The sequence below is a fragment of the Passer domesticus genome, chromosome 17, assembly GCF_036417665.1.
Source record: "Passer domesticus isolate bPasDom1 chromosome 17, bPasDom1.hap1, whole genome shotgun sequence".
NCBI lineage: Eukaryota > Metazoa > Chordata > Aves > Passeriformes > Passeridae > Passer > Passer domesticus.
Genome location: NC_087490.1, coordinates 7,193,035 through 7,217,136, shown reverse-complemented (window position 1 = coordinate 7,217,136; position 24,102 = coordinate 7,193,035). Strand labels below are relative to the sequence as shown.

Below are 24,102 nucleotides of genomic sequence, written 5' to 3'. Positions count from 1 at the left end.
TTTGCAGCTACAGTGTGCCTGGAGCTCTTTGTGGTTTTCAGAACCCTTACCAAACTAATGTGGTTTTTGTTGTTTTTTTCGAGGTTTTTTTCTTCTCATTTAATCCGAACTTTTAAATATTTTAAATGAAGGGGAAAATTGCGTCAGTGCCTCTGTATATATTAGATGACTAATTTATGAAGCAGGGACATCCCGTATAGCTCAGCTTCTTGTTTTTATGAACACAAAACTGTTTGGGGTCCTTCAGATGAATATGATAAAGGGATCTGTCACTAGAAGAATGCTGCGCAAAAAGGACCACAATTCATTTGGCTAGGTAGCCGCTTTATACGTGGTGGTAATTGGTCTAAAAAAATTATGGTGCATGTGGTACAAATGTCCCACGAAAAAGAAACAAGACCTGTATAAACGACCAGATCAACAAGTGCACAGCAGTGACACTGTTTTACACAAAGGACTACCAAGTGAAGGACATGGCAATCAGGTGGTCGATGCGATAAGAAAGAGACAAGGGATGAGTCTCAAAGTTCAGAAAGCTCTGTCCCTTGCTCTTGTCCCCCATACTGCCAGGGTTTACTTTGGAAGAGTCTCCTGAGGAAAACTGGGGCTGCCCCCTCCGTGTGTGGCCCCTCCATCAGCGGACACTGATCCTGCCTCAGGCCGAGCTTCTTTTTTAAAGCCTGGCCCTGGAACAGCAGGGTGTGCTCTTTATTTAGCCGCTGCTGGCAAACCAATGCCTGCTCGACATCCAAGAGTTAAACTACAACAATTTTTTAGTGGACGAGACCGCCGAAATGACCTCAGCCGGCCGCCAGTGAGGTGAGGCGACCGATGTGCCCGTAACAAAGATGGCGACGCCACCCTGTCTCGCCCACACCCAAGGTGTCTGCCCACACCCAAGATGGCCCCCGGGGCGTCGCCGCCACCTCAGCCCTTCAGCAGCCCTGCTTTTCCCTATGGGCGGCGCGCCGCGCGGCCTCACCGGAAGCGGCGGCGCTCCGGCCGGCGCGGCGCGGCTCGGTGGCGGGCGGCGGAAGGCCCGCCCCGCGCGGCGCGCCGGCCAATGGGCGCGCGGGCCCGCCCCGGCCGCATCAGCTGCTGGGGCAATGTCTGTTGACAGGAGCCGCCCGGGCCGCGGCGCTGGGGTGAGGGTCCGGGCCGGGCCGCGGGGCCGCCGCTCCCCGCGCCGCCCGGCCGCGCTTCCCCGCCCCGGGGAAGGCAGCGGACGGACGGAGGCCGCCCCGGCTCGCTCCCCGCGGGGAAGGGGGTGGGCTGGCTGCGGGGGCCGGCGGTGAGGGAGGGTTTGGCGGCGCCGCACAAAAGGGAGCGGCGGGGCCGGGGCAGCGCCGGGGGTGTGGAGGGGCTGCGGGGCAGCGGCGCGCCCGGCCCGGCCCCGGCGGTGCCCGGGAGCGCTGTGCCGCCCCGGGTGCCCTGTGGTGATGGGGCTTGGGTTGGCTTTGTTTGTTTTTGTCAGATGTGAATCCAAATGGAGCGGTCGGAAGGAGGCGAGCAGAGCCAGCAGCAGCCGCAGCCCTGGGGGAAGCTGATCCGGCTGGGTGCTGATGAGGCGGAGCCGCACGTCCTGCTGCTGAAAAGGGAATGGACCATCGGGCGGAGGAAAGGTGGGACAGGGCCGCGCTGCGCTGGCCTGGGCGGTGCTCGGGGGCAGCAGCCATCCCCCTCCGGCCTCTGCAGCGCTGAAACTGCTTGGGTTTGCTGCTTTTAGCTGTTGGGAGGTGCTTGCCAGGCCCCCCTGTGTTCCCAGTGTGAATGAGTAGTTTTGTGCTGACCTTTTCTTTTTCAGTAACTTGTGGCACGTTTTAGAGTCAGTGTGCCTTTTAGGTAGTCAGCGGCAGTTTGCGTAAATAAGGAAAGCCGGTTGTTGATTCAGAAGTTTCTGTGCTTCAGTCTTGTTTGCGTTCTAGTTTCGTTTCTGTGGTTAAAATAAGTTGGAACTGCAATGCAAAATGCTTCTGCTTCTCAGAGAAGAAAACACCCACATAAAAGCCCTTAATTCTTCTGGCCTTATAAAGACTGCCAGCAAGTACTGAAAGTTTCTCTGAGAGTCGATTTGAAAGCTTTATTCCCAGAGTCTAGGACTTGTACTGCTTGCCTTTATTTTAAAGGGTTTCAGGCTCACTGTATTTGAAATAAGGACTGAAGTGTTTTAACTTTCTTTTACACTGCCTTGACAGTGCTAATTTTCTTTTTCCTGTTCAGCAGTTCAAGCTGTTTGGCAGATCAGTCACTTCCTGTAAATAGTTGTGAACAAACACCAGATGCTATAGCTCTATGAGAAAGGCAGACAGTGTCTTGTAGGAAAATTGTTTTCCAAATTTCAATTGGTAACATCTATTGAGATTGCTTGTCATTAAGCTGTGGGTAAATTCTTCAAGCTGATGTTTGTTTGAGTCTTGTCTGGCAGAAAAAAAGGTGAATTCTTTCATTTTCAGTTGCTCTCATAATGGTTTGCTAATGGTTAGTTAAATGGATGGTTACTGGAATACCAAATTGTGACTTTATAAGCAATATGAGGTAGTGGCTGTTGCTTTCCTGCTGGATCTGTTGTTGAGATCAGTTCACCCACAGTGTGAATAGGTGGAGGGGAATCATGGCTGTTAATTATAACTTTGGTGTAAGCTGGTGCTTTGAGTCCTTTGTGAGAGATCAGTGGAGAACTTTGAGTGTTGCTTTGAATATTCAGTGCTAAAGGGAGGTAAAAAGACAAGATTTTCTCAAAGCCCTTGAGTTGGAGGTAGGAAGGTTTTTATCACATCGTCATGACACTTCTCCTGTGTACCCCTAAATCTTAGTCCTGGATTTGTAATTCTCTTCAGCTTTATTGGCATAATAATGTTGTCAACAGAGATGAGGAAATTTTCCCTTTTTAAAAACAAACAAAAGACTGTAGGATGGAACAGTGATAATAATTTATGGAGGTTTTTTTATCAGTTATTGGTTCCTACTACTTCCCCCCTATACCCCAGAATAAAACAGAAGTTAAATCCAATGAAACAGCATTACAATGATGTGGAAAAAGAGCTGAGTGCTGTGGCATGTGTGCCTTTAGGAGTTAAATTGAGCACTTCAGATATGTGTGGATATTCTGTAGCTCTCTAGAACAGAGTAATTGTGATCTGATTTCCATCTTTGAAGGCTAGGATTGAGGGAAAAAGGAACTGAAGCATCTTCAAATGGTTGAAATGGTTATATCAGCACATGGGGCTATCTCACCACTTGTATTTATGTGTCTCAGACTAGGCTGTGTTGCTGCCTGTGTGACAGCAGAAGTTTTGAACTATTGAAGATGTACATGAGTCAGTTTATGTTGCATTTATAGCCATGTACAATGCTGATCTGACTGTGTAATGTGTATTTTTAAGCTTGCTGGAAAATCTTTCTTTTTAAGGCTGTGACTTATCTTTCCCTGGCAACAAGTTGGTGTCTGGAGATCACTGTAAAATCATAGTGGATGAAGAGTCTGGTCAAGTGTCATTGGAAGATACAAGGTTGGTTTCTCAGAATGTTCTTGGAGGGACTTTAGTCAAAAGCTCAGCAGGTATTTAATCCTGAGCTACCATAGTAATGTATTTAATTGCCTTCTGGGTTGAAACAGGGATCCAACATGACATCCTTCAAAACCTCAAATGTGAAACTTTCCTTTTCATGTTTGTACATCATGGGTACATTCCACTGGCCTGCCAAAGTGCCCCTGAAGGCAGCTCTGCCCCTGTTTTGTTGTCATGTGCAAATCTGATGAGAGTGTATTCCCTCTCCCCTTCAAGGTTGTAATTAGAGATAGGTCCAGGATATCCAGGATGGATTCCTGCAGGGTTTGTACTCCCAGAAGCTGTGGGACAGAATGCTGAATTTTTGGAAAAAAAAAATATTAGCTGGGATGTCTTGGAAAGCTTTATAGTTGTCATTCTCCAATATAATCCTAACTTTCAAGATGTTCCAAACAACAAACCAAGCCATGTTTGCCTATCATGGCAGTCTCAGAGTGTAGCTGTAAATCTCACTTGAGAAACTGTCCCTGGCAGAATTGGTTTAGACCAATATTATGACAGAACAAGCCAAATAAATTATACATGATGCAGAAACATTCCTGCTTTTTTTTTCCCCTTACCCGTCCCCTGAGGCAGAAGGTGCAGCCAGCAGAAAGCTAGCAAAGCCAAATTAAAGTTAATTTTGTGTATGATAAATTCATGAAAAGGTGAGGCTTGTTCCAAGGTAGTGCAGCAGAAAGGCTGCACCCGTGGAGCATTGCCAGGGAGCTGCTTGTGCCTGTTACAGTTCCATGTATCTAACAAAGAGTAAATGCCTGGAGTGCTCTCCCTCTTGTGAGTTGAAGTGTGGCTGCCAATTGCTGAATCAAGAAACCAAACAGGTTTGATATGACTGCTTGCAGAAAACTCTTCTGGTTCTTCTGGGTCTTCCAATGTCTGTGCCAAATAGCAGATGAGTCCCAAAAACGAGGCTGAAAGAAGATGGTTCTTGAATGTTTGAGTTGGCAGTACAGATGCTCAGAGTCACAGAAAAATACTGCAAGGTCAGCTTTTTCTTCTCTGAAGTAGAAAATAATTTGGAAACATAGCTGTGGTCAAGCTCAGATTTTTCTGGTGAAGAGGAATGCTTTGGAAGGAGGCAGTGAGTGTGGGACAGTCAAACTGAGTGGACTTTGTTTCTCTGTTGTGTCTAATCCAAAGAATATAATCAAGTGTATATAGACAGCCAACATTTTATCTTCTCATAGCATAATAAATTCTTGAATGTACTTTGAAAGAATTACCCAAAATTTGCAGGTGAAGGAAAATGTGTTAAGCTTTCAAAATTATTGACTAAATAAAAGTTTGGAAGAAACAAAAGCCAAGAGTTAGCAAATAGTAAAATAAAATACTCAGACCCGCCCTCTTTTGGGATATGTTTCTGCTTTATTTTCCAAACCATGCACTAGTTGCTTTGCACTGCTTGAAAGAAAACAAATTGTACAAGCTGACCTAACACAGTGGAGGCAGCAGTTGGATTTCTCCCAGTAAAAGCAGTTGTAAGATTCTCCATTTTAAAAAGAAATTTTAAAGGCAACTAGTGTGCTTTCTTGTTATTTTCTAGGATTTTTCCTTTTTAGATTCTAAGTAGTAGGTGATGTTTCTGATCAGGAAACTATTTAGACAAGGCTGATACTCATATCACAAGTAAGCAGATACTCCCTTTTTGTGGGTACATCAGAGGTTGATGTGCAGTTGGTGCTGGTGTCCCTTCTGCTACTGAATTCTCCTCACCCTCCAGTCAAAACTATGTCCATGAACATTGAAAGAGTGGAGAATTACAGTATAGAAGGGATTCTGTACCTTAGTAGAATTCAGAACTCATTTCACTTTACAGTGTGTTCAGGATTATAAGCACTTTAATATCAGATAACTATTAACCCAGAAGCTTTAACATAAACTACATTCTTTTCCTGGATGGATGCAAATAAATATTAGAAATTATTAGACTGGCATTTTTCTTGGAAGAATATGAAAGTTTCTTACAACACATAAATCATTCATCTACTTCAAAAGTAACCCTGTTCTGAGTGAAGCTGTTCATTTCTATTCTGCACAGCAGATGGGACTGGGAAGTAAACAGAATTTATGGTTCATTGATGAAACTGTGGAGTTATCAGCCACACTGGAATTGAGTCAAGGCCTGATTTTTTTTCCTTCACTGTTTGAAAAAGTGACATTGGAACCTTTTGTGACATAGTTTCACAACACAGACAGTTTATATCTGATAGTACTGTTTTTCTTCTCCCCTTGAAAAATGGTACAGCCAATTGGCATAATTTCAATATCTAGTTCTAATGAATGGCCTTCATATTTTGGATTCTCATTGTACTTTCTACTTATTTTATGGGGAGTTTAATTTGAAACATCAGAGGAATGTACAAATGTCATAATTTATCATGTGTGTCTGGTTAAAAAATACCCAGAGCATTAATCTGGAATGTCACCATATCTGTTAAAAGCCTCATGCTAAAGTCTGGAATTGTAAGTGAAAGGCTGATACAATTATCTGGGATAGCTGAATAATTTTTTTTCCCCTTTGGTTGTTGGCTGAGAGATAAATACAACTGCTTTCATTTACTAATGCATTGAAGAAAAGCTTATGATTTTCTGTGTTAAATGATAGCCATTTATTCCTATTTCATTTGGGTCCATGTGTGCCAAATAATTCATTAGTTAGCTCTTATTGAAGTCTGTGTAACTACAGAACTGAAAAGATTTGGCTGTCTGTGGTCAGTTTGATGAGTAGGGTCTTGCATAGCTATTTCTGCATCTTGTTTTGTGAAACCAAGCCTGAGTGGTTACTAGATGTGTGATATTGTAGGGTTTTTCTTTTCCCCAAAAATACCTTGTGTTATTGTCCCCCAGAATACTCTTGGAACTTGGCAGTCATGACTGAGCTACTTCATAAAATACATTATTGTGACATTTCTCCCCGCCTTGTTTAGTGAAATGTTGGGGCTAGGAATTGCCTGTAGAAGTTAAAATTCAGTAAAAGACAAGTCTTGTTACTTGAATTTAGCTGATTTGTTATAAAAGAAAGTGTAGAACACTTGGGGTAAATGGGAGATGCCTTCTGGAAAACTGAGGAGGTCAAATTTGATGTTTCCTAGTTTTGCTAAATGACATCTCGCAGGTTTCAGAGGTTGGTGTAAACTTATTTATTTGGCAATTGAAGGAGATAAAATTGTTGCTTCAACATAATCTTTTTAAATGTTATCACTACAATCAATATGAAGTAAAAAATCAGTGTTGTTTAACAGACTGACTAAAATTGTTTTCCTCTTAATTGCTAAACTTTGCCAATCATTTAGTGATTCATTCCTCTGTTCTGCTGGTTCTTCAGTGCTTGTGTCTCTCAGCCTAGTCAACATCTGTATGCCTGAGGGGAAGAGGATAAGCTATGAGTGGTTTTCTTGCTTGTAGGAGAAGCTTGAAGTTTCATCAATGTGGCCCAAATTTTTTTTTTCATTTCTTGAAAGTTTAAAGTAGCATCTCATTTATGTTAGATTAGTCAATTCAACCACATAGACAGTGGAGGCAGCTGCAGCAGCAAGACCAAGAGCTAATACCTTGATCACGACTTGCTGTAGTGCTTCCAAAGGACTTGGTTTTCCTTTTGGACTTTTAATTCATGCTTTTGTGTTAGAAAAGAGAACGGGGAAGGTGCTTATTTCCAAGTAACTCCTGCAGTGAGGAACAGTCCCCAGTGCCCTGGGCACGGGCCGTGCCTCCAGGAGGTGGCAGCACAGCTTTGCTGTTCTCTTTTGCAGCTGCTCTGCAGAGGATGGAAAGCAGATATTTTCTGTTCATTCATATTTGGTACCAGTTGCTGAGATTTTGAGTGGCAGAAGCCTGAAATTCAGGGCTGCAGCCCTGAAGGATGCTTACTGCAAGTGAGCTGGAATTATTCAGTACTTGAATAACTTGACTTGGTTATAAAACATTAATGGCTTGTGTATACAACATCACCCGTAGTTAAGGGGATAAAGAAATTAATCAGCAATGCTCTGCATTTTCATTTTCCCTAGTTTAATTTCTTCTACAAGTATTGAATTTTTTATCAATATCAAAATAATTCATTCCAATTCATCTTTCATTATATATCATTTTTATCCACCTTGTTAACTTCTCACTTTCAAGTTACAAACAGTCCAAGTAGCCTCACAATTTTACGTTTTTTCCTTTTTGAAGGAGGAGAGGGGAAAAGTTAACACTGCATGGCATCCCTGACTGTACAGAGGTTCCCTTGTCACAGAACATCTCAGGAGATTTCCAGTATTAAGTAGAAGGCATGGCCTGGAACTTTTTGAACAAAATTCATATTGTCCTTTTGTTTTTATACTTAAGGGGTGGAGACTATTGTACAGAAACAATAATCTAATTATTTGGAGACATTGGCCAAATATCAGGGTCTTTTGTCTGTCAACTGCCATCTCTTTACGAGTAGCTGCAAATGAGCTTTGACGTTCCAATAGTTCTGCATTTCTGTCTTTGGGAGAAATTTTTTGTTTCTAGACTTCCTTTTTTTGAAAAATATTTTTTAGTCCACTTACATTTTTAGGAGGCAGCCAATAGCCTTTCTTCTTTAAACGTATCTTGTGTTTTCCCTTCCTTCTCCCATGTAATTATGAAAACATTTTTGCTAAGTTATCTTTTCTTTCTCTTTACAGTACTAATGGAACAGTAATTAATAAACTGAAAGTGGTTAAGAAGCAGACATACCCATTACAGACTGGGGATGTGATCTATGTTGTTTACAGAAAAAATGAGCCAGAGAACAGTAAGTGAATAATACTTTTTTAAATGGTGTGCTTAGTCATTTTCTTTTGAGTCATGAGGGAAAAGAAATATCAGTATAATAAAATTGAGGAGTTCTGCTTTAAAGAGAAATGTGTTTAAAAACAAGTCTCTAGAGAAGAGGTCATGGATGTGCCAGTTTTTACAGAGACAAATCTGAGCAACTGTCTGAAATTTAAATGTGCCTAGAAGTAATTTTGGTAGAACTAATGCATGGATGGAATGGTAAGTAATGAGGTTCTAATCACATGTCCAGTGCTTCTTTTAGAAGTCAAATTGCTGGGGTAGTTAGTGATACTTTATATATCCCAGTGAAGCAGTTTTTAGCACCAGTAGGAAAGGCTGCAAAAGCTTTTTGTTTTGTGTGTGTGGGTTTTTTGTGTGTGTAGGTTGGCTTTTTTTGTTTTAAAGAGGGAAGAAGCAAAAGTGGGGGGGAAGATGGGGAAAGCTCTACAATGAAAGTAGCATTAGTAAAACTGGAACAATGCTGTATTTACAATTTTCATACAGTAATAAAAATATAAACTGTTAATTTAAAAATTCTAGATACATAGTCACTGTTTAAATACTTCCTTTATGAAATTGCTGTTAATTTATATACAGACAGACAGATTTATGCTGTCTGGTGTAAATGTTACATGAAGCAGTGATAAGCTGTATTTTTCTCTCTGTGGAGTTTATCACACAAATCCTTTCTGAGTTGGCACTATCACACTTGATGCTACTTAGATGAATCACTTGGGTGAATTTTCCAGGCAATGAACTGAATCACTGATTGCCATTTGGGTTAATAAGTAGTTAAATTACCAAACCTCCAGTTTTGCTTTTTCAGCTTTTCCATCTTCAAACACAGAGCAGAATTTAGTTAGGGCATGCCTAACTAATTTAGTTTGGCCATCCTAATTCCTACTGAAGGAGACAATATTTTAACTTTTGATCATATGAAGGATTGCTGTAAACTCTTTGCTTGTAGGTGGTTGGAGATGACAAAAAGGTAGAGGAATTTTTGGAACAATATTAAATTCAAGTAAGATTGAAAAGAAAAGGATATTATCCAGTTGGTTTTATTAATAGATTCTAAATTAGTTTCTGGCTGAAACTTACAGCATGTCTCCATCTGTATTTTTGAGAGTTCATGTATCTCACAAAGAATTGAAATAATATTCATTGAAGAGGTTGAGAAGTGTGCTCAGAAATAATAAGCTTCTTCAAAGAACTTTGATTCAAGTATCAGTAAAAATACAGTCTGTTCTGACAGAGCAGATTTTAGGTTTTAAGAAATGATTAAGCCTCTGGTTCCATGGCTGGCACAAGTTAAACGTCACACAAAAGCTGCTCTGCCTGGTTTCCTGGGAAGAAAAGATCTTGCTGTGCTGCTCCTAATTGCCTCCTAAGTAGGAGTATTAACATGGTGCTATTGAGGTGACCCCTCATTTGCCTCTTCCATTGTCAGACACTTTAGGGATGCAGCCACTTGTGAATAGAAGTTGTTTATGTGGGATTAAGTTCAGTGAATTTTTGTTTAAAGAGCATAATTAATATTTTTAAATCTCTTTCAGATGTTGCTTATCTTTATGAATCCTTAAACACAAAACATGATGCAACTCAAGAACCAGTAGGTAAGGAAGTAATTCAAGATCCATGAAGAGGAGCTAAGCTCCAATGACTAATGTAACCCTCTTGAGAGAGTTTGATTCCTTGGAATTTTGAAGCCATGATGTGGTGACTGTCACAAAGATATTTTTCTTTCCTTTCCCCCCTTCCAACTGTAGAAGTTAATGTAGAAAACCAATGCCATGTGACCAAAGATACCTCAAGTACAGGAAGAAGTAATGATGAGTCCCAAATTACCTCATCACTGTCATCTACTCAGTCTTGCTATGAGGAACCACAGCCATCTACTTCTACATCAAACCTCTTTAATGCTTCTCCTACCTCTCCAGTTGGGTCTGCATCTGTTCAACAGGATAATCCATCTACATCTGGTGAGACTTGGGTCAACTATTTAAAGTTGGATCACACAGTCATAGAATATGTTGAGTTGGAGGGGACCCATCAGGATCATTGAGTCCAGCTCATCAACTTACTCCAGTTTTTAATGTTAGCAGATTAATCTCTTGCCCGTTTCTCAGTCTAGAATTTGCTTTGTAAAGTTCTAGTGAAAATACCAAGTTGGATATATGCATTTTAACTTTCTCTCTGTGGGCAGGCAGGGGAAGTCGTGATGGATGAGTGAAGGAATTGTGAGAATTCCTGTATGCATTTGTCAGCAGTTCATTGGGACCTCACTGGAAACAAAGCTTTCCCTTTGCTGTGATCCCAACCTGTTACGTATGATCAATATTGCATAACCCTGGCCTGGCATCTTTGTCAGGAAGACCTGGTGTGGATAATAGTCTTAAGAATAAGAACTCCCCAATTGAAAGAGGAATGGGGATTTTAAGTAGGGTTACACAACTAATAGGTTGGTTTTCCCCCAGGTTTTCCAATTAGCAGATTGGTTCAGAGTGTTTAGTAAGTAGTTCTGCAGACTTTGCTTTTCTGCTCCACTTTTTCCTATTCAGATGTTTGGATTGATGCATGTCAGGGTTTGAGTACCTTTTGTTTTCACACATCTCACAGCTGCGTGCAGCCATATTCATGTTCTGGTTTTGTTTTATAGGATCACAGTCCTCAGTTGTCACTCCTGTGCCTGCTTTCCCCATCTTAGAATCCATGTGTGTAAGAGCACTGCATGACAAGCATGAAAAGGTGGATGTGAATGCTGAAGCTTCTGCAATTGCTCCAGAAATCACTGACAAAGAAAATGCAGAATCAGATTCTCAAAGAATATGGGATGAGGAAGGTTTGGAACCTGCTAAGAAGAAACTAAAAGGAGGCTAGTATACTATAGTATTCTGCAACCTAACCCTCACCCCTGCCCCTCCAAACTGAATTACAACAGCTGTCTTCAGGCCTTCAGCTTGTTTCTTGTGTCTCACTTACTTGATTTCTGGTCCCATGAAAATATTGATTTCTGGTCCCATGAAAATGTCTTCAATAGCAGAAGCTGTAGTGTGTAAAGCAAGAACCTCTTTTGGGACTGTTGCCAGTGAACAGTGAATCAGTGCAGATCTTTCAGGGATTTTTTAAATACTTGAATAAAAATAAGTTTAAAAAAGCTTTAAAAACTATCTCCTTCTGTCTTTGTAGATGAAGATACTTGTCCAAATCTTTCACCAGCAGCTCCAAGTGAATGTATAATTAAAATTGGCTCTGAAGATGCAAAAACATCAAATGTGAAACCAGATAAGATGGAAGAGACGTTAACTTGCATTATCTGCCAAGAACTGCTGCATGACTGTGTAAGGTATGTAAGAGTGACAAAAGCTTTAATCATGTGGTAATAACGCAAGACATTCAGTGGCAGCTGTTTCAGGAGGTCAGGATAATCAGCATTTTCCCAAGCTCTCTTGGTTTTCCTTTTCCTACCCTATGTAGATAGTCAAGTCAATGCTAAATAGTTTTTCAGGGTTATGGATGTATCTGAAAAAATGAAAAATTTGTATTTTGACTCCATTTCTTTGTTTTCCAGCTTGCAGCCTTGTATGCATACTTTTTGTGCTGCCTGCTACTCAGGATGGATGGAAAGATCTTCTTTGTGTCCAACTTGTCGTTGTCCAGTAGAACGTATTTGTAAAAATCACATATTGAACAACTTGGTTGAAGCTTATCTGATTCAGCATCCAGGCAAGTTGAACGGTGTCTGTGGCAGAATCCAATGGATTTCACCTGCATAACTGATGTCAGAACACACTGTTGTCTGTAAAATACCTGTGTGGTTTTTTTACCCTGCTGTTTTCTCTGATGTGGCTTGTCAGAAAACATGTCCATTTAACATCACATAATAACCTGTGGAAGGTGATTTAAGAATGTGAGTGTGCTAAGAATGCTTCATTTTAATTTGTTACTTAATCATGGGAAGGATGCTTTTGAAAAATATACTTGAATGTAGATTTCATTAAGTTTGATCATGACCTCTTGAAAACAAAACTTAAGTTGCCTGATACTGGACCTCCTTAACAGAGAGGGGACTTTAACAAAGATGATCTACAGCTCTCTCATCCAAAAACAAGTCTTAAGGAAATGAAAGCACAATAATGGTAACTGCATTAAGAAAGGAGAGTGTAGATAAGGGATGTGAGGTGTTGTTTTCTCTTGAAATTTGAATTTGGTTCTCCTGCCAGATAAATGTCGCAATGAAGATGATGTTCGGAGCATGGATGCCAGAAACAAAATTACTCAAGACATGTTGCAGCCTAAGGTGCGGAGATCTTTCTCAGATGAGGAGGGAAGTTCTGAAGATTTACTGGAATTGTCTGATGTAGATAGTGAATCCTCAGATATCAGGTATTCTGTTTTTAAGTTGTGTACCGGGTTAGATGTGCCTGTGTTTGAATGCACAGACCCACAAACGGAGCTACTTTCACAAATGCTGTTATTGCTGATAGTGTTTCTGTGATCATTGCCAGAATCTGTTTGCAGATTAACTTCATTCTTGACAGTAATTAACTTGATAGTTTTGCTGTCCATCCTTTTTGTCATCCTTGAGCAATCAGCAGAAATAAGAACTTCCTAGAAATCCAGCAAAATTCAGTTTGTGACCAACAGTTCTATGTTGAATTGTGCAATAAAAAAAGACAGGTTTCTGGCTAGGATCTTATCAGGAGATAAAGCCATCTATGATCCTGTGAATGTGTTTGCAATTTTTGGCTTTCTTATGTGACTGGAATGCTGCGTTCACTTGGTGTATGGTACCAAAGCAGCTGACTCTAGGAATTCCCAAGTACCAAAAAACCTCCTCTTTCTTTTCAACAGCAAACACACTTTGCTTAGTGTCTACAGAGGAACAGAAGAATTCTTGTAGATAAATATTCCAGCTTTGTTCCTCTCTCTCTTTCAGTCACAATGCTCTTTTTTTTTCCTTTTCCTTTTGTTTAAAACTTCTTGAGGAATACTACAAAACCCAAAGTTTTTCTCTGTCACAACTACAGCAGAGCTAGGTACTGAGATACATAAGCTTTCGTCTGTTACCGACTGAGGAAATGCTAAATTTAAACTTTGAGAGTCTGACCAACCTTGTCTAGCATAGTGACCTAAGTTGTGTTTGCATTTGTTTGCTATAATTTCATATTGTTCTTTCAGTCAACCATATATAGTATGCAGACAGTGCCCAGGGTACCGAAGACACTCTGTTCCAACTGTGCCTGGCACAGGCCAGGAGACAGAGGCAGGAGGAATGCAGGCTCTGGGAGATGCTCCATCAACCTCTGCCAACTTCCCTGCAGGTCAGTGTCACATTGCCCCAGCAGTGCAGCACTAAAATGCTGCAACTCAGACACTCAGGGCAGAGTCACAGAATGGCTGGGGTTGGAAGAGACCCTTGAATATCATCTCCAACTCCCCTGAGCTAAGCAATGAGCTGTGCTACAGCAATGAACTAAGTTAGCCCTAAGCAAGCTCCCTCTCACAGGATTGTGAGAGCAACTCCACACCAATGTCTTTGTCAATACAATGTTTGGCTGTGATTGTCCAAAATGGGTTGCTGATGATTGAAAAGTTCTTAAGCTTTTCTACATATTGAAATATTTTACACACCTGTGCAGTTCAGAAGTCTGAATGCTGTTTTTCTGGTGCTTCATAGAGTCCTTGTAAAAAGATTGCTTGTTACATTGAGATTTTTATGTTGTTAATATTTACTAAGGTTCCTTATCCAAATTGCAGTTGTGTAAATTGTTCAATTTTTTTTTCTTTTTTTCCTTTTTAACTCATCCAGCTGTTCAGGAATATGTGTGTCCTGCTCAAGGAAGCCATGTAATATGCACCTGCTGCTTTCAGCCAATGCCTGACCGTAGAGCAGAGCGTGAGCAGAATCCTCATATTGCTCCTCAGCAATGTGTGTACACTTTTTATTTTATTTTCTGCAGAGCTCTCTCCTTATTTATTATTAAACTTAAATTTACTTGGAAGACTGTTTTTTTGGTATGCATCTTCTTTATTTGGACACTTGTAGTTGACAGCATGAAAGAATCTTCCTTTATAGAATTTATTAGTCCTTTAAAGAATGTATTTTAAATGAGAAAGTTGTACCTTTTTTAAACCAAGTTTATTAGGGTTCTGTTGTTATTGATTTATGAGATGATAACTGTTGAGTTTTGTTGTGTTCAGGTCCTTACAGGGCTTTCTTTGTTATTTTGCAGGCACAGTTTGTCTGCAGCCCTTCTGTCACTTGTACTGGGGCTGCACTCGCATGGCGTGTTTTGGCTGCTTGGCACCATTCTGTGGTATTGTGGAGTAATTTTTTGCTTATCAGCTTGTCACTTTGTAATGATGTTTGTGTTGAACTTTAACTTCAGAGACATAGATTAGTTTGTAGCACAGTCATGCAAGAAGAAGTAAGCCTGTGTCCTCACATCACAAACACAAAAAATTGAAGTGGTGTGTGTCTTAACTTTGAGAGGCTTTAACTTTGTGTCTTCATACAATACTAGAGTGAGAAACTATACTTGCTGAGCACAATTCTTTCCACTATAAAAAACCATGGTCTATTTCAGTCTAGTAAGAGAATCATACAAACCAGTGTAAAAGCACTGAACATCTGATGGTATTGGATTCGAAAAGAGCCTTGCTCTCTTAAACAGGCAGACTTCTGAAACTCAAGGTTTTTTGACATTTAAAAAAAAAAATAGAACAGTTGGAATGTCTTGGTTGCAGTTTGGAGCTAATGGAATATGCTTTACTAGCACTGGTGATTTGTGCAGCTTGGTAGTGTTTGTGGACTGAAGCTGTAATTTTAAAACCTCAGTATCTTGTCTTTGCCACTAGAAGTTACAAATCACATGCATTAGCACATGTTGAATGCAGTCATGTACTTGGTGCTCACATGAGCCTGTGCATGTTATTTCAGGAAACAGAAGAACCTACAGAAAATATGTGAGGGCCACAGAGTTTGGGCAAGAAATAGTAACTTTTCTTCTTCTTGTTCTTCTGATTAGAAATAAATCTTGGTGATAAGTGTTTAGATGGCGTCCTGAATAACAACCACTATGAATCAGATATCCTAAAGGTATGTTTAAAAATCATTGTGTGTGATAATAACAAATGCACAAAGTTTAAGATGTACTCAGTGATGAAACAGAAGTGATGTGCTGCTTAATAGTTACAGTGGCAGCACTGTGTCACTTGTAGAACCTGATTCTAAAAGGCTGATTAAATGAGCTCCAAATGATCATCCAAAAACATGCCAGGAAAGCAATGCTTGTTAAATATTTTGTCCCACACAAGTTAAATGTCACGCTAACTTGTATGGAAAATATTTTGCCCATATTATAACAGGGTTGCCTAAATTAGGTAAACTGGATAAAATCTTAATTTGAGGTAAATGAGAATGTGATGGGAATTAATATATTTACAAACTTTTGGAAAAAGTGGAGGTCTGAAAAAAAGATACTTAGTGGAAGGTTTTATTGGTGGTCTGTATCATGCTAATTAAGTTAGAGGTATTTAATTTTTATTATAATTTTAATATTTTTATTTTCTGAAAATGTTACTGATTTTGAAATATTTGAGAATAAATTGCTTGCTTACTCTTTAAGATTGGAGATTTTTCTAGATTAAACACTTAAATTGCTCTTTTCAGGATTACCTGGCATCCAGGGGTCTGACATGGAAAAATATGTTAAATGAAAGTCTCTTAGCTCTTCAAAGAGGAGTTTTTATGTTGTCAGGTACGTGTTCTGTTCAGTTTGCATGTGCATGACTCCTTTTCTGGATGTTATCAAGAAGTTTGGAGTTCTGTGTACAGAACCAGTGCAGTCCTGGCTCTTTAGTTAAACCTGATTAATTAAGCCTTACATTTTTACAAACTGGTTTTCTCCCCAGATTACAGAATTACTGGGAACACAGTGCTTTGCTACTGTTGTGGCCTTCGCAGCTTTCGAGAACTTGCCTACCAGTACAGGCAGAATATTCCTGTTGCTGAATTGCCAGGTGGGGATTGTTTTGCACAGTAAGGAGGAGAAAAGTAATTTAAGAGTTAACATGAGTTTTATCTTTGTATCAGTGTTCTTTTGGCATTTTTATGTCGCCCAGTGCAAATCTTGTTGCAGGGCTAATGTCTTAACTCCTTTCTTTACTTGTCACTAAGCTTGTGTATTGTTATTTTCAGACTCCCTAATGGAACCTTTTCTTTCAGTATCATTTCTCATCTGTAGAATAGGTATATCTGCAGAGTGAAAAGAGGAACTCAGTAAAATCAGAATATGGTCAACCAATTAGCAATATAGGAACCAATGGCTGTATTTAAATATATTTTCCTGTTTAAAGACATAAAATTATGCATCTTCTGAACAATTTAACATTTTACCAGCTCTCAGCTGGGAACAAGATTGCTTTCATAAATTGATTCTAAATCTTTGCACATACAATTTTAGTATAAAATGGCTCGCAAGCAACTGTTCCTCCTTCAGACCTAAATTTGTTTGGGACAGAAGCTGCTCCAACAGTTTGCTTTTAAATATTACTTCTGTCAACTTAGTTCTTGCTGTTAGCAACAGCTTTCCAGTCTTAAGTTTTTGAGAACTCTGCTTGTGCTGCTGTGCATAATGAGCAAAAATTGTGTACCTGGTTTGCCCTTAGCAAAACCAAAAATGGCTTTTCAGTCAGCTGCTGGACAGCTGAGTTGTAATGTATGTGAAGGTGGGGGAAAGAGCAAACTCTACCCAAATTAAGAATCATTCTTTTGTATGGAAATACATCAAGACAATTGCTGAGTGTCTAATCAAGTCCATCTCTATTAAAATAAATGGTAAAACTTCAGTTGACAGCACTGAGAAGCTGAGAAGCACTTTCATCATAAGTCTGAATTAACATTAAAAACTAATTTTTTGTCCTTCACAGAGTGTTTGGTTTGTTTCCAGAAAGGTGAAACAATATAGTTCTACAGTCATTTCTTGCCAATCATCTGTTGTTTCTGATGACTAACCACCATTAGCAGTGGCTTAATAATCTGGGTCACTTTAATGACTTTGGTAATAAATGCAGCATTTCATTTGCCCTTCTTGTAGTGACTGTCACATCACGTCCTGATTGCTACTGGGGACGCAACTGTCGAACTCAGGTCAAAGCACATCACGCCATGTAAGTTGTACACTTCAGAACGTGGTTTTGCTTTGTGTTCCTTAAAAAAAAAAACAAAAAAAAACAAGCCAACAACAATCTAAATGCAGCCTTTCAAGTGCCAGAACTTGCAGCATAAAGCAGGATTGGGTGAGCATTGGGGAATTTTTTGTCATTTTTGTTCTTAACACAACTTTGAAATGAGCCCTCCGTGCATCTCAAGGGCACTGCCAGCACTTGTAAGTTGATGTAACCCATGGCTGACACTTCTTGAGTCTGTTTTTCCACCCACTGGGTTGGAAGGATTCTTTTAGTGAAGTACAGCTTCCATTGAAGGGATCAGTTGGTGGGAATAATTAGCAACAGGAGCAGCTTGGAGTATGTAACATAATCCACAGCAGGGTCCTGAGGAGTTTCTAGGTCTTACATCTCTGACCCAAGGAATCTGGCATGCCTCAAAAATTAAATACTGAGCCTGAAAAGAGATTAACCCTCTACTTGTCAAGAGTTTTAATACCAGCCTTGGACTCCAGGTACCTGGTGAGAAATGTCCTTCCAAAGTAAATCAAGCTTCTTGAATAAAAACATCAAGGCCTCTGATGACCAATGCAGTTTTATTCTTATAAAAAGATGCACATGTAGTAAAGCAAATTTTAAAGACTCATAAAACAAAACAAAAATTTTCTCCCTAAGAACTAACTGGTTTCAGGGAGGGTTGAAAAATCTTTCTTGCCTTATGAATAATTCTCTAAATTCTCAGTGTAATTTAAGATAGAGGAGCTGTTACCCCTTATTGAGAAATTGCCTTAATGAATAGAAGATTCTGCAGTATCTTTCTAATGTTGCAATGTACATACCCGCTTAGCATAATTCCTTTAATATTTCAGGTACTGTGGGTTGAAAATAACCAGTCTGTGCAGCTCAGGCAAGCAGATCATAAGACAGACTTGTAAAATATTCATCTGCAGTCTCTTACAAATTCAAGAGTTTTACCAAATAGCTTTCAAAAATAATTTTGGATTTAAGTTGCAGATGTAATTTGAAGTACCACTGCTATCTGTAACTTCACATTATAGGACTGTCTGTGTTCCCAAAGGAGATTTTGTTTTGAAATGTTAGCGTTAATTCAATATCAAAGCACTCACCAGTCATCTTTGTTCATGTTGTGGATAATTTAATCTAAAATAAAAATGACTCAGGGTTTTTTTCCTTTTTTTTTTCCTTCTTTCTTTTTTTTTCCCCTAGCATTAGTCCTTCCTAGAACTTTACTGGCTGCTACTCTTAGTTCCTAAAATCCATAAAAGCAAACAATCCTGTCATACCACTCCTTTATGTCCACATAGTATTTTAATTTTTTTAATTGAGCTAAATTGTTCTGCTAAGTAGTTACATTATGTGAGCAAGATTTTTTCTGATCTTTGATCTAATCCAGCTGAGGAGGGAAATGCAGGGTCTCCTTGGCACTATTTCCTCCACATGCAGTGACACACTCAACACCTCAGCTTCTGTTTCAGTTGTGTGTGAGGGGCCACATGGCCCAAGCAAGAGAAAAACAAGGAGTGAACAGTGAAATGTTTTTGAGAAGTGGGAAGAAGTGCTTGGTACTAAATTATGTTATCTGTTCAATCCATGAAGACAGGTTTGCCATTCCCATAAAGCTTACATAATATAGGCTGAGAAAAACCTTTTCTTTCCAGAAGATTCTAAGCCACTAAGAGAATGTGTTTATGTTGAAATGTAAAATTAGCCTAGTTAATTCTAGTTCTTAATGACTTGTGTAATGCTGTCTCCTAAAAGTTACTAATATCTTGCAGGGGAAAATTAAATCACCGATTCCTGTTTTAATTGCCTTCTGGGTTTGAAGTATGCAGAAGTATAGAGGAATGCTTTTTAATAACAGGTTTTCTGTGTGCATAATAAAACTAATGAGGGTTAGGCATGAGAGATGTTGAAAATCCTGTTGCATGTAAAATGACAGTAAAATATGATCTAAACAGGTTCTGAAAAAGAGATTTTAGTCTGTAAATGGTCTGCTTTAGACTATTTAACATTTAAAATACCCTGTGCAAACTGCTGACTTTTGTTGCCTGACTTCTGAGAACTTTGTTACATTTTAATATTCTTATGTTTTTCTTTATTTTAGGAAATTCAATCACATTTGTGAGCAAACAAGATTCAAGAACTGAAAACTTGTAGTCTGTAGAGAGGGGACAAAAGCCTGTTACACTGCTTGTACAGTTTGAGGTTTCAGGGGATCTGCTCAGTTCCCCCATAGCAGGGAATCATAAACTTTTCCATCAGGTAACCTGATGTGAAATTTTTAATTTGTAGAATTTTACAGCTGTACATGAACAAGGTAGATTTTTTTTTTCCAAGGTAGTCCAGCAAGCATTGCATTCCATGCTCATGACTACAGTGACCCTGTGTCACTTCAGTGAAGAACACAAACAAATCACACTCACAAAAACCAGCCATATCTTGGGATGACCTAAGAATAAGGAGTGTATTTGCACTACTTGTGAAGAAACTAAGAAAAATCATTAGACTTAAAATAGAGAAGTTTTGTAAAAGTATCTGATGGGTATTTCAAGAGCCATTAATATTTAAGAGGGATATTGTCAGTGTATATTTGTAACTGCATTTTGCGGTAGTCCAATATTTTGTTGCTACCCATTGCATTTGGGCTGGAAACCACATTAATACTCCTTTTTAAGAAATCCATCCAATAAACAGCTGTTTCAACTTAAAGCTTCTACCATATGTGCAGTGTTACAGTGGAGGTAGTACAGTTTCCTTTCTTGATTTAGACATGTTGATGTTCTTATTCACGTGAAATTACAAAAATAATTGCACAAAAGTTTTAAGATCACGTTTAAAGGTGGGGTAATACTTGAAGCAGAACAGACATCTGCTAATATTACTTCTGTAGTGTTTTATATCAGAAGACCAAACAGTGCTTTTGACATAGAGCAGCCAGTAGGACACACTGGTTCATTCTTTTGTATTTTTTTGGTTTGATACCATGTGCTAAATATGTACCTCTGCAATGCAGCTGTTCTCTAGCATGCATACACTGGTGAAAATGTAGAAAAGGCTATAATTTAAGACAAAATATAGCAGCTTTACTGGAAGGAACAATCTTACAGAAAATGAGTGAATTTGGACAAATTGTAGCAATATGGAGGCATTTCTGGATAGAGATAGGGATCACGAAGGGGCACGCTGGTGTCACTGACATAGGAAATGTAGATTTTATTTTCATGCCTTCTGCAGAGCTCATTCGGGAGATGTCCCAGGTGTCATTAAAAATAAAGAAATCCCAACTTTTCCCCTTCCCTACAAATTGCTATGATCATAATCTGGTTGCTGATGTTGACAAACCTCGACTGGGACCAATTTCGTTCTCAGCCTACCTAGAAGAGTGAAGCATGAGAAGAAAGCATACAAAGTTACCTCTGCAGAGACCATGTTGTTTTTAAGTATGCCTTATTTTATGAGCAGGATTTATACTTGGATGTTAAAGAGTGTACACACAGTATCTTGTGATATAATGGAGCACAAATGATGCAGCACATCGTGTCTACTGGTTGCAGTGAATTAAACAACTATTTCCAGTAATGCACATCTTAATAAGAATGCTAATTAGAATGATGTCTTTCTGTTTAGATTTTTTATTTTTGAAAATAGCTGTTGCAAGGATGGGTCTGTTGACCATACCCTTATGCTATTAAAATACACTTTGGTGTGGACTTCTCTTCCTAATCTCTGGGCATTTTCTCCTGTGAGTAGGATTGAAATTGGATCTGGAATATTACTTGAAACTTCTTTTAACAACAACAGTGTGTTTCTGTCTTTTGGTATTATTAACAATGTTCTGTTGCTTCTGTATTTGTATTTTATGTTTAGATTTTTAAATGGTTATTGTATCTTCTCAGGACAGCCATTCCCAGCTGGTTTTGATCTCATTTCATCTCTGGCTGTGCATGTAGCAAATTGAGTGCAGTTGTGGAGATCAAGCCTTTGCACATTATATGCAGAAATGTGCTTTACATTCTCATTCACCACTCCCACACCCCAGATGGGCTTTCAGCACAGCCTTCTCACTGTGCTGGTGTTCAAGCCTCTTGTGCTGAAGTTGTTTTGTTGGTCAGGAGTAACTTGCACTTACTCAAGTTATGTTTGTGTAGGGGTGTCTTGTGTGACCATAAGAAAAAAAAATGGGGGGAAAAACCCAAACAGCAGAACTTATGTGCTTAACATCTAAAGTACCTGTGCAGTAGATATTCTTCAAATTCTTTTTCTAAACCCCTCTTCCTTCTCCCTGTCACAGGTAATTAATCTGCCTTTCTATGCATATAGGGTTGCAGTAGTGCAATGGAATGAAGGGATTTTTTGTCATTTATATTGTACCAGGAAGAGATCAGAAATTGACTTGCAGATGGGGAGGGTGAATAAATCCTGATCTTTATATGCTCTTAAGTAAATAAGAGTATCTGTCATGGGTATTACATACTCTACATTAGACCTTTTTAAATGTATGGTTACCAGGTGATAGTTAATGTGATAAATGTATGAACTATGCTTGGTGTAATTGTTTAAATACTTTAAAGTTGCAGCATATTTTTAACCTGTCTAAAGCACATCCCCACCTCCTTTATAAGAGATGTTTGAAAGCTGAGCATGAAATGTGGTAGAATAGATGTGGAAACCAAGGTGATTTTGATAGGATTTGACATAGTGGTGAACAAGGTATATAGTCTTTCTCTTTGAGAAAAGTTCTTTTATAAAGAAGGTGGAGAGTAGTTCTTCCAGTTCTCTTTTGTGGTTTATTTTTTTTCCTGAACGAAGAAGTTATTAATTAAAAAAAAAGAGAAAAAAGCTACTGAAGTTGTCTGTGTTTCTTCTCTGGCATGTACTGTCACCGTAGAAATGGATGTATGCAACACTTGCTAATACTCAGTGAAGCTGCTAAATATTTGAATGTTGAGATTTTACAAGCAAATGCCATCCCTGAACTTGTTGTAACTGAAAATTAGATGAGTTTTTTATGTCATTCTCAAACTTCTTAAAAGCATCAGATGATACTGCAAGGAATCATCAGTATCCCTACAGGATGTATAATAAATCATTTGAGCAAAAGATTATTAAATAGAAGTAAGAGGGCTTCAAGATGCTTACAAATTAAAAAGCTCGCTACTTTTAAAAAAGTAGTTACTATTTTAGTTTTTTGCAACACCATAAACACTGAAGTGACAAGTATTTTACCACCTGCTTTAACAGCAGCCTCGATGAAATTACTGTAATACTGTGTTCATCTTTATTACAGTTGTATAAATTACAAGGTTTCAAATGACTACTGTTAGTACAATATTTTCTAAACAAAACCTTAGCCTTGCTGAGTAAGTAGGAGGACTTGCCTGCACCCTGTTGTATCTGAGGTGCAAGACAGCAGTGCCAGAGTTGTTAAGCTTCAAGTTGCAGTTTAGCATCCCAGGATTTTTGTGCTGCTGCCATTTCCATCCTTGAAGCTGGATACCCTTTAATGTTGTAGCTAATCTATGTTGCTGTCCTTAAACCAGCTGTCAGGCTAAATTTAAGTGAAACTCAAACTCGGGTTAAGTATTGTAAAATTGAAAACACGGTCTTGTTCCATGCACCAGAAAGATGAGCTGATAGCCTTTAAAACTGGTAATTTTGGCTGGCCCTGCACTCGCAGTGGTGGATTTAAATGTTTTATACTCCATTATGTCCACAAATGACTTGTAACTAATTTAGTTTGAGGAAGCTGCTGCTTTGGGATTTATGCACTATTGAGAGATCAGGTCTGGCACAGCCAAAGCTCTTCCAAGCACTTTCTCCATAAAGAATAAAGAAAAATGTTGGTGGGACTGAGGGGGAGAAAATGTTTGGCCACTGGCAGCTCCTAGAGCCCTTGGAGTGGCTCAGGTACTTGAACTCTACTGGATAATTTCTGCTTGAACTCTGAAATTGTTTTCATTGTATTTAACAGGAAAAACTTGGTGTTTGACAGTCCAAGGTTAATCATTAGTTCTTTCATTCAGCAAACAAAACACATGCATTTGGTACCAATTTTTGGTCTTCAGTAGAACTGTGTGGGGCAGATGGCTTAGCCTGCAGCAAGAGCTTAGGGAAATAAGTTGATTCAAGTAAAAGGAGTTAGGAATTTGGGAAGTGAATGCTTATTCCAAATTATGCTCTGAAAATCTGGTTTCTTATGGCCCCTTAGAAGTCTGCTGGAAAGGAGCCTTATTTTTTATGGTCTGCCCTCTTAAAAATAAGTCAACAGTCACTGAAAGTTAGGAAAAAAACATCTTGATTTTTAGAACATGTGAGGATTTTGCATTTTTCCACCTATTTTATCTAACATTCTTTCTGCATGATGTTTGGGAGCTGAAATACCACTTATACAATTCCAAGGAATAAGTTCTGAAGAAAACTAATTATACTATTTCCCACAGCAATGCTTAATATGCAAAGATTGCTTCTAAATCTGCTTTCCAGGTCATCCTTCTTTTCTTCACACTTCCATTTTGACTTTCAATGAGGTAATTTCACCCTTAAGCTCATTAGTTTCCAT

The 24,102-nt window shown here is 39.1% G+C and overlaps 1 protein-coding gene across 3 annotated transcripts; it reads left to right on the top strand.

Moving 5' to 3' along the window:
- The first annotated feature begins 1,011 nt into the window (after window positions 1-1,011).
- Window positions 1,012-22,386, top strand: CHFR (checkpoint with forkhead and ring finger domains). 3 transcript variants are annotated; one of them, XM_064393070.1, is made up of 18 exons: window positions 1,012-1,145; window positions 1,475-1,622; window positions 3,410-3,509; window positions 8,222-8,331; window positions 9,908-9,967; window positions 10,121-10,333; window positions 11,059-11,226; window positions 11,541-11,697; window positions 11,923-12,077; window positions 12,575-12,737; window positions 13,533-13,675; window positions 14,164-14,283; window positions 14,588-14,671; window positions 15,383-15,453; window positions 16,027-16,114; window positions 16,269-16,376; window positions 17,453-17,525; window positions 19,648-22,386. In XM_064393070.1, the coding sequence occupies exons 2-18, from the start codon at window positions 1,487-1,489 to the stop codon at window positions 19,688-19,690; spliced, it is 1,992 nt and encodes a 663-aa protein (XP_064249140.1). In that variant the 5' UTR covers window positions 1,012-1,145; window positions 1,475-1,486; the 3' UTR covers window positions 19,691-22,386. The 3 variants fall into 3 exon arrangements, with proteins under 3 accessions (XP_064249140.1, XP_064249139.1, XP_064249141.1); XM_064393069.1 differs by having other exon boundaries at window positions 11,011-11,226; XM_064393071.1 differs by lacking the exons at window positions 1,012-1,145; window positions 1,475-1,622 and adding an exon at window positions 4,412-4,552 and having other exon boundaries at window positions 11,011-11,226.
- The last annotated feature ends 1,716 nt before the right edge of the window (window positions 22,387-24,102 follow it).